The sequence below is a fragment of the Bison bison genome, unplaced genomic scaffold (genome assembly GCF_000754665.1).
Source record: "Bison bison bison isolate TAMUID 2011002044 unplaced genomic scaffold, Bison_UMD1.0 scf7180017864516, whole genome shotgun sequence".
NCBI lineage: Eukaryota > Metazoa > Chordata > Mammalia > Artiodactyla > Bovidae > Bison > Bison bison.
In genome coordinates this window covers 5962578-5973479 of record NW_011495069.1, presented here as the reverse complement: position 1 = coordinate 5973479, position 10902 = coordinate 5962578, and the positions used below count along the sequence as shown (strand labels likewise).

The 10902-nt window shown below is 34.5% G+C and overlaps 1 protein-coding gene across 4 annotated transcripts in view; it reads left to right on the top strand.

The window, feature by feature from the left end:
- The window catches only part of HNRNPR (heterogeneous nuclear ribonucleoprotein R), a 32803-nt gene extending 30001 nt beyond the window's left edge, over window positions 1–2802 (top strand). For 3 of the 4 annotated variants that reach the window (XM_010830027.1, XM_010830026.1, XM_010830024.1), the window contains 2 exons: window positions 1283–1404; window positions 1522–2799. In XM_010830027.1, the coding sequence (XP_010828329.1) occupies window positions 1283–1404; window positions 1522–2134 (735 nt within the window). In that variant the 3' untranslated portion in view covers window positions 2135–2799. Of the gene's footprint in view, window positions 1–1282; window positions 1405–1521 lie in introns of all 4 variants that reach the window. The other variant, XM_010830025.1, reaches the window with a different exon arrangement.
- The last annotated feature ends 8100 nt before the right edge of the window (window positions 2803–10902 follow it).

Below are 10902 nucleotides of genomic sequence, written 5' to 3'. Positions count from 1 at the left end.
TTATTTCCTGACCAGGGTACTGCTTTAAAATGTGCCTTATAGAATCTTTGACTAGTAGAATTTATTGGTTTGCTTTTTGATGGAAGCTAATTACTGAGACAGTATTGCTTATAAAATTCATAGCTTAGTACAGAACTTGTTTGGCTTCTGAATTGCGAGTGATAGGAAGGACAGATAACTAATAAATTTATACCTTCTAAATATTCATTTTGATTTACTTGGTATTAAATAACTGATCATAATTGAAAATAATTTTCAAGGGTGGTTTGCCAAAGCGATTTCTGAAATTGTAAGATTTCTAGCCTAGAAGATAGCCAGAGGAAAGAGTATAGACAGATGCTCTGTTCTTTTGTTTATACCAGGAAGCTTTTATAGATTCATTTAATTGCTTTAGTTGAAGCAGCCAAAAGCTTAGGTGGTAAAGGGGAAAAAACTCGGTAAGAGGAAGATACTGATTTAATCTTTTGTCTGGATACTTGTAAATCACTAAAATGTTCTTTAGGGTTAGAGCATTTTATTATGTATGTCCAGAGAGGGTTGTATTGGGAAACAGAAAAACTGGTGAGGAGGTAATACTTGGTTACTGAGTTACCTGAACCTTGAAGTATGGCAGAAGTTATTAGGTGGAATGATAGAAATAAAAAACTAGAGCCCGGAATACTTTTGATTACTGCTTCCAGATGAGTACTTGAGTCTTAATTAGTTCAAGCCTTTGCTGGGCTCTGTGCTTTTAACCATTCAGGTAAAGTATATACCAGGTTAAGCATTGTTGGGGTGGGGAAGATGCTTTTTTTCTTTTTTTTTTGGTTAGTATCATGTTGAATTTCACCGATAGTCTCATTTATATTTCAAATTCTTGATATTTTTATTAAAGAACAGTTTAAGACCTACAGGGTGAATGCCATGTTTGTTTAAAAATTTTAATCCTGAAAAGTTTGTTAATACTGGCATGTTCTCCAGATGGGAATTTGCTGTTTGTTTTGGCCTTAGCTTGGAGGAATTAGTTACTTGCAATTAAGGAGCAGTAACAAGCAGCTCTCTGCTTTATCTTTTTAAATATAATAATAGGACATCAGTTTTATTCTCAGTGTAACTTGCACATAAAGTAAGGTTGAGGAGAATAAGTATTTTGTGTATTTTTAAAAATTTGGTGGCTATATTCTTCTTGGAAATTAAAACAGTTGTGAATTAAATTGTTTATGAGGTGTATTAAATGGTACAGACAATGTTATGTTTAAGGTACTGTTACTTGTAAAATAAATTTGTTTCTAATTTTGCATAGGCCATGGATGAAATGAATGGCAAAGAAATAGAAGGAGAAGAAATTGAAATTGTCTTAGCCAAGCCACCAGACAAGAAAAGGAAAGAGCGCCAAGCTGCTAGACAGGCCTCGAGGAGTACTGCGTGAGTCTGCATTTAGTAAATATATCAGAGATCCGGTAGTTTAAAAAGTTAGGAAGAATCTTGAAGTCAGGAAAAATCTAACTTGTTTTTTCTTTTCTCCCTTCCCTCCATTGCTAGGTATGAAGATTATTACTATCACCCTCCTCCTCGCATGCCACCTCCAATTAGAGGTCGGGGTCGTGGTGGGGGGAGAGGTGGATATGGCTACCCTCCAGATTACTATGGCTATGAAGATTACTATGATGATTACTATGGTTATGATTATCACGACTATCGTGGAGGCTATGAAGATCCCTACTACGGCTATGATGATGGCTATGCAGTAAGAGGAAGAGGAGGAGGAAGGGGAGGGCGAGGTGCTCCACCACCACCAAGGGGGCGGGGAGCACCACCTCCAAGAGGTAGAGCTGGCTACTCACAGAGGGGGGCACCTTTGGGACCACCAAGAGGCTCTAGGGGTGGCAGAGGGGGTCCTGCACAACAGCAGAGAGGCCGTGGTTCCCGTGGATCTCGGGGCAACCGTGGGGGCAATGTAGGAGGCAAGAGAAAGGCAGACGGGTACAACCAACCTGACTCCAAGCGCCGTCAGACCAACAACCAACAGAACTGGGGTTCCCAACCCATCGCTCAACAGCCGCTTCAGCAAGGTGGTGACTATTCTGGTAACTATGGTTACAATAATGACAACCAGGAATTTTATCAGGATACTTATGGGCAACAGTGGAAATAGACAAGTGAGGGCTTGAAAATGATATTGACAAGATACGATTGGCTCTAGATCTACATCCTTCAAAAAAATTGGCTTATCTGTTTCATCTTTAAGTAGCAATTTGCTGCCATTTGTATTTGGCTGAAGAAATCACTATTGTGTATATACTCAAGTCTTTTTATTTTTTCCTCTTTTCATAAATGCTCTTGGACATTATTGGGCTTGCAGAGTTCCCTTATTCTGGGAGTTACAATGCTTTTATCGTTTCAGGCTTCACTTTAGCTTCAAAACAAGCTGAGCACACTGTTAAAATCATGATTTTGCAGAACCTTTGGTTTTGGACAGTTTCATTTTTTGGATTTGGGACAGCTTACATAGGGGTATGGAGTATGCTGTAAATAAAAATACAAGCTAGTGCTTTGTCTTAGTAGTTTGAAGAAATTAAAAGCAAACAAATTTAAGTTTTCTTGTATTGAAAATAACCTATGATTGTATGTTTTGCATTCCTAGAAGTAGGTCAACTGTGTTTTTAAATTGTTATAACTTCACACCTTTTTGAAACCTGCCCTACAAAATTTGTTTGGCTTAAACGTCAAAGCCGTGACAATTTGTTCTTTGATGTGATTGTATTTCCAATTTCTTGTTCATGTAAGATTTCAATAAAACTCAAAAATCTATTCAAAACATTACCTATTTCAAATTCAATTGTGTCCTAAAACATTATTTTATTCGTAATCCTTGCAAGGAATATTGTTTTCAAACTATAACTGCCTATGTGAGTGATCAAATTCATGCAAAATTTCTTGTCTATTCTAATATGTATCGTGGATATCAGACTGAGGATTAGTCTAAATTCTAATACTTATTCCAAATAGCACTTCATTGATTGATGTTCTTTCATAGTCATCTAATTTGGCAATTTTATCCTTTATTTTTATAAAAACAAGCTCAGGCTTTTGAACATTCTTGCAGGCATTGGATAATTTGCATTAAATAAAATGGGGTTGGGGAAGCAGACTGCTATTTATTTTGACCCACATTCTTTCTATAAAGGATAATTTGTTGTCTGAAGACCTTATTTGCTGGAGTGAATGTATATAGCAGGAAAAAATGTTAGTACTGTGGCGTCAATTGCTCTGCGGACTAAACTTCATGTAAACTTTCAGTATACATCATTGTAACTATCACTTCAGTTACTAATTAGGAATATAATTTCCTATTACTATGTAAATTTGCTTTGAGAAACACTCAGGCCTTGTAAGAGAGGCTTACAAATGCCCAGTAGTCCTACTTCTGACTTCCTGTTACTACCTCTTATTTTTATTTATTTATTTATTTATTTACTCAAATGGCTAAAAATTTTGTGGGCCAAATCATAACATCTACTTCCATTTCCTGTAGAAATTCTCCCTTTATCATGAGAATTTTTTTTTTTTTTGCTTGAGAATAAGAGGAACAAAAGAATCTATAAACAGCGCAGAAAAGTCTGGATCACTTTCAAATAACCAATAAAAATTTTCCCTTCCATTTTATTCTTAGGCGGATCTAAAATGTTTTTAAATTATAAAAATAAGCCATTGGAGAAGAATTAAAATGGGCACACCTTTATTTTGTGTTTTGTTCCTGTTTGGTGTCTTTTATGAGTGGTATTAGATTTCAAAATTATAAGCTATCTAATTCCTTCAAAGCTCAGTCAGAGCATATTTTGGTTTTCATGACTTCTCTTTTGACTTTGAGGAGAAAAATGAGTATTTGCTGATGAAAGTCAGTATATCATTTCTTATAAAAAATACATTTATTACATAGTTCAGTAAGTTAACAGGCCTTGTTAATATTCCTTTTATGTTTTTGGAAACCAGTAGAGGAATTATATATAATTCCTGTGTATAACAGATTGACGTTAACGTGGGTATCTATTTAATAAAGCTTGGATCCAGTTGTTTTTCTTATGCCCATGTATGCAGGTATAGACACCAAACATTCTTTAAATGCTGTATTTTCAACTTTGAAAATACAATTTGAAGCTCTAACTATAAATCTAAATTAGATTTAAGTAAAACCCACGATTTTTCTTGGAAAGAAGAGAGGCTGTAGAAATAAAATTTAAATTATTTGTATTTCTTAGATGTTACCAGCAAACAAGTTCTTATGAACAAAATTAGGAATCGGAATAGAAGTAATTCTGAAAAAGTAATTTATGAGCTTTCCCCACCTATCCTAAAATGTAAATCTGGCAAAAACATATGAATCAAACCTAGGTTCCATGTCAAAATCTTTTTCTTTAATTGCAAATTATATTTTACTCTCACCAGTTAAAAATATACTATAAAGATATTCCTCAAATAGCACTTTATAGGTTTTTTGTGGCTATTTAACAGACAGACAAAACGTTATAAGCATTCAGTCTACTGTGGAGCTTTTCCCTTACTGATGTAAGCTATTGTAAGCTATTGCTGTAAGCGGCATTCCGAGAAAACAGATTCAGAGCTTAACTACTCATAGAAGTAAATCTAACAGTCTGATAAACAAACCTGAAAAATGTCACCTGAAGAGGCTTTTATTCTAGATTTGCATTAGGTTTTTTCTTAAATAGGCGCATATTATGAGTTCTAGGAAATCCGATTGCCTACTCTCCTGCCATCTTTTTTGTTCTCCCACCTACTTCCTTTGTTTTTATTTCTGAGCCTGCTACAGTAACATGCGTGCTGGGAAATATTTTTACTTTATATTGAGAATGACCTCTTCTTTGTAGATACTCTCTGGAGAATTATATAAATATGCCCCCTCCCCATAGTGAAATCCTAATTTTTATTTGATCACTCATTTATAGCAGTTGCTTAAACGTATGTATTTATATGACGGTGTTTTGATTTTCTTAAAGCAAAAAAGTTTTAATTAGCCAGATTTCTAATAATTTCAAGTTTATTTGATCAGTTGATGTGGAAATTGAGTTACTATGGTTCTGTAGCTAATTTTTTTTAAAGAGTTCAGCATAATTGTTTTTCAGTTTTTCTAGTTACTGGGGTTATTCTGCATAAGAAAGCCCAATGCTTTCTGTTAGATCATTTTTCTCATTTGGCTTTGAAATCTGAGTTAGGTGAACCCTCTTTTTAAAAAGGTCAGCATACATGAAAATACATTTGTTAAATTCCAAAAGAGAAGGGACATTAAATTCCATTCCTAGCATAAAGCCATATAATATTCTTGAAACTCATTGCATCATTTGCCTCCTGCCCATTTGGATAATCATACCTATGTTTTATTAATTGTGTATTATTTGTAAAACCAAACCCTTCCAGTAAATACTTGCTATAAGGCTATCATTTGTCAGTTTAAAAGACTTCTAAATATGTTAGTTTACCATTTTGATTTTTCCAAGGAGATTTTATTATATTGAACTATCCAGTATTCTTAAAACCAACCAGAGTATGTAGAAGAATTGTTAATGTTAGTGTTGTCTTTTATTATGTGAAGCCTCTTAAGTGAGCGTCTAAGAAAAAGCCTTATAGAAAGAGTGCACTGGATTTATAAGTGTGTTTATGTTTTTCTAAGAATGGGAGCTTCTGTTAACTTAGTTGTTCTGAGTAAGACCGTGGATTTGGGTGACTGACTAGAGAATCCAGAATGACAAGTTCATTGACCAGGCATTTTTACTTTTGCATTAGAAGTTTGTTGATTAGTTTTTATTTTTGAAATGCAAATACTGAACTTTAAAAATATTGTTTATTTCATGTATTGGTCATTTAAATATTTAATTGGGAGTGGTCATTATTAATTGTTTTAGGAAAGTTTTTTTTTCTTTTACCTATATACATGTATATATATATATTTTATTTAGAGGTTACCAGAAGCTCTGGGTTTTTTGTTTTGTTTTGTTTCTGTTTTTTAATCATTTTCAGATGTTATCCAGAAATCTGCAAGTGTACTTTTCCTGTTTTAACTCCTTCCTTTTATCACCTGACTATCAGGGAAGCGAGGTTGAGGCTGCCCTGACCTGACATGTCATGATGTCGACTTGCTAGGTGGGGTTCGCTGGGGACGATAACCAGTGGAATTATTGGTAAGAACTTTTTTTTCCTATTTTTTTTTTTTTTTTAATCAGTAGCGGGGCATTAAGTGTGGGAGAATGCCCATGTTCTATAAGTGGGCATTTATGTCAGCCTTGTAGAAGAATAAAACTTTAACACAAGATAATTCTGTTCATAGTAGGAACATATAAACATATAAAAAGTATTTCATACCCTTTATTCTCAAATTCTTAGCTTAGCAGGAAAGGCCTGCAAGTTTGAAGTAAAGTAATGAAATACTCAGGGTATATTATAAGTGGTCAAGATAGACTAAATCTCTTGGAGAAACAGTAAATTTGCTTTATTTTATGTGATTTTCAGTCCCTCTGATATCTTCAGTATATTTACATTTTATTGAATAGATTATCTTAAAAGTTTTAGCAATTTGACAAATAAGAGTGGGCTCAGTTTATAGATACATTTGATATGATGACTTTAGGTCAAGAGGAAATTATGTAGCTGAAATATTAGGACCTTTTTATATAGGAGAAACAGAAATCTAAGTCTATCAACCTGTATTTTGTCTAAACCCCAGGAGAGCTGATGGGATAAGTAGATATTGATAGAATTACAGTCGATTTTTAGGTCATTACTAAAGAGCAAAATCTCATACTCAGGGGATTCCATGATGCTACAGTATAAATTGAGGGAATTAATAATGAGGTATTTCTGAATACCACATAAAAAATAATGTTAAGCACTGGTTAAAAGTAATTATGAATTTTTATGCCTAGAACCTCCTCAGTATTCTCATGCCTTCTTTGTTGGTTGGGTGTATCAGTCTAGAAAGACTCTCCTAGGTAATAAACATGGACTAGTCAGTGTCATGAATATTAACCCGAATCTGTAAGCTTGCTGTAGACCAGAGGTATATGACTACCATGAAATTATACTTTAAGAACTGCAGTGATTGCATCATTGTGTTAAGTGTTTCTCTTCTGACACATTTTATGCATGTATAAGTGGCAGAACAGATGGGAGTGTAGAACTTTTAGATTGTACTTAATAATGTATCATCCTAGGGAAGTTTTACAATTAGCAATAGGAACACTCTAGTAGAGCTGAAAGTTCATATAAGTTAAGGAAAATGCAGTGCAAACTTGTTGGCTTTTATACACTAACAGTAAAATACATTTCATGGGAGGAGGCATTATGGGGGAAAACTTAAATTTCTCAAATATAAAAAAGGGCTTTCAGTTTCTGTAGTAACTTTGTCAGGATCCCATTGCTTATCTTGATGTCTCATTTTTGATGGCTGGACAAAGGTGACTTATCTAGCCTGTTCAGTAACATAGATAGAAATGTACTTTAATGAGTTCTGTTATGTTTAGTATGTTATAAGCCTATTTCTATAATTGAGTTGAAAGCTCCTGCAAACATTACATTGCTGATAGCATACAATAATATGAGAATATTGAAATAGGTACATTTGCAAGACCATTTAATCAATAGTTTAATAAAAATCATGCTTTTGGTACAGTGTTCAGGTACTATAACTGTGTTGGAATATTTGTACAATGTTAAATATTTTTAATAAAATCTAACATGTTCAAAGTGTTGTGTTGGTGATTTTGGGTGGGGTGTGGTGGGTTCAATTGTGCAACAAAGATTCAGTAGTACTGTAATGGAGACTTTTGTAGTCAAATGGAGTTCTTTTCCTCACATTTAGTACTAGATATTGGGCACCTGTCCATGTGAAGGTAGTGAAGGATTGGGATAGTACAAATAAAAATACTGAATTCCAGTGGCTTATTACAGTATCAGGAAGTAGCTTTACTGGGGTTAGAACTGGGTTTCCTGGTGTCAGATGGAATTGTTGTCTTTGGCATAACAGGCTACCTATAAAGCTTCTATGATGAAAATCTGGCATATTCACATTGGAAATGATCCTGGAAAACGTACAGAGGTGAGCAAAGGGAAACACTTGTACAGTGCTTTGAGTAAGCATTTTATTCTCCAGTGTCCTTGACCCCTTGACATGACGTGTCTGCAAGTGAAGGAAAGGTGAGGGGATATTTGAGGAAGGCTATGTTGGAGGGTTGAGGTGCACCACTGAGGAATGTCTCTAGTGTATAAGAAACATATCAAGAGCTCTATTTCTTAAACTTTATAAGGGTTTCTATTGTACTGATCCCATTCTCTTAAAGATAGCCCTAATCTAGTCATTTTTCTTGTGGCTTGTCTTCCTTGAAGGTATACTTAATTCTTTACTAAGTCAAACAGGTAGAAGTTCCGCAAGTCAGAGTGGAAATTTGCTTGAAATAAAAGTTCATTCCTCTGAATACTGTACTGTTACGGATTTAGAAGGAAAGTGACCTGATGATTTGTAAACAAATCAAGTAAGAAACCATTCAGAGGAGTAGTAATACACTCTACCCTCTTTTAATGAAGATTGTTAAATAAACATGAGCTGCGGGGAAGAAGAAATGTACCCTATTTCAAGAAAGACAATTCTTTGGTCAGTATTTTCCGGGAAGATTTTACTGTTTCTTATTTCCCCCAAATCAAAAAGTCACTCACTGAGACAGTAAGGAATATTCTGACAGCAGAAGTATCTAAACTTGGGCCCCTTTAAGTACTGGCAGGGCTGGGGCTGAGGGGCGGCTTGGGGTGGGGATGCAGCTCACTGGTTTGTGGTGTATTTTTTCCAGGAATAAAAAGAGGTTGTTTTATGATCATTTTAAGCTTAGGCTCTATAGGTGTCTTTTTTCTCTACCTAAAGCTCTGAATTTACTAGTTTATTTTTAGAAATAAGATTTTTATTAAGTATTTTCTTGTGGAGTATATTTTATTCACATAGGGGAATATCTTCCTAGTGATGAGAAAGAAATCACAGTTCTTTTTAGACTTGGAAATTATGACTAAAATCACAATCCTGCGTTGCAGGCGGATTCTTTACCAGCTGAGCCACAAGGGAAGCCCCCAAAACACTTTAAATGCACTGTTGCATGGGTGCTGAGTAGGTTCAGTCATGTCCAATTCTTTGCAACCCTATGAACCGTAGCCCTCCAGGCTCCCCTGTCCACGGGGACTGTCCAGACAAGAATACTGGAGTGGGTTGCCAAGCCCTTCTCCAGGAGATCTTTCCTACCCAGGGATCCAACCTGAGTCTCTTATGGTTTCTGCACTGGCAAGGAGATTCTTTACCACTGGAGTCTGCCTGGGAAACTCCCATATTTTACTCACATAAGGGAATATCTTCCTATTGATGTGAAAGAAATCACATTGCTATTTATTTAGACTTGGAATTTATGACTAAAATCACAATCATTTATAGACATTTCCTCAAAAAACTTATAAGCAGGACTGCTGTTCTGTTCCATTACTAAAATCCCCCAAGGGTAAATTTTAGGCCTAGCTGTCCATTTTTTAAGAGGACAAGAGGTTAAATTAGTCATAAAGTTGTGCGACTTAGTCATGCCTTTTAAAATAATGTGAGGTTTGATCACTTAAAAATTACCTCTATAGGATTAAAGATGAGGATCAGTAGTTCAGTAACATTGGTAAAAGAGCTCGGCCTTAGACATGTAGAGAGAAAGATTCCTTCAATATGAAAATATTGCATTATTAAAGGTCTCATATACTGAGCAATTTTTAGTCAAATTGGCAACAGATATTCCTGTACACGTGTTCTTGGAGTATTCATGCTTCGGCCAGGAATTCTTTAAATCTGCAAATTTCCGTTACCTGGGTTTTTAAGTAGATTAAGCAGAGGTTAATATATTTTAAAAGGCTGTTACTGTTTACCACCTAAGTCACTATTTTGAAAATTCTGTGGGGGAAAATTTTTAGGTGAAAAACATTATCAAGACAAATCTTGATAATAAGTGATGATACTCTTATTATTTGAATGATTGATTCAAATAATGATTATAATGGTGTATGTTTATATACTATCATTCAAGTACCTTAGTTGCATTGGTCATACTTTTTGGTTAGATGGTATATGTTTAGCATTTGCTTATCATATTGAAACTTTATTTTCCATGCTTCCCATGAAGTATAACCTTAACAGATTAATAATATTTAAGTATAATCTCTGTAGAGTTGGTGTGGAAAATAGTTTGGTCTATTTAAATTTAAATACAGCCAGCAATATTGTTACTGAAATGTCTTTTTAAATCGTGAAGATAAGTTTGTTTGTTAGTTGTCATATCATTTTTACTTGAGTTTTCAAATGTGGGGAAAATGATAAATGAGATCGTTTGTTGCATTTATCAAAGTAATTTTTTTTTTTTTATCAAAGTTTGAAAGACCTTCTGGTGATTATTTTATCTTTTTAGTTGAACTGTTTAGGTCACAGTTTCACCATTCATCAGTGTTTCTCAAAATTCAATGTGGATAGGAATCCCTGGGGTTTTTTAAAAATGCAGATTCTAATTCAGTAATTTGAGATGGAGCAAGAGACTTCTAATATGCTTCTCGGTGATGCCAGTGTCCCTAAATACACCTTAAATACATAGCAAGGTTATAGGTCATTTTACATTTGGGTTGGGAGTGTTAGAGAGTAGACCTTAGTAGAAAAAGATAGCAACAGGAGATGTTTATAATGATTCATAGACTAGTTGGTCTCAGTGGATCTAGTTGGAGATTAAAAACGTTTAACAGTCACCACAAATGTTAATAGTGTTTAGGATCCCAAGAAAATGTTAGTTTGCAAGAAAATGAAATGAGTTTAGAAAATCAGGCGTTAATAGTTTTAGGAAATTGATGGAAGATAAT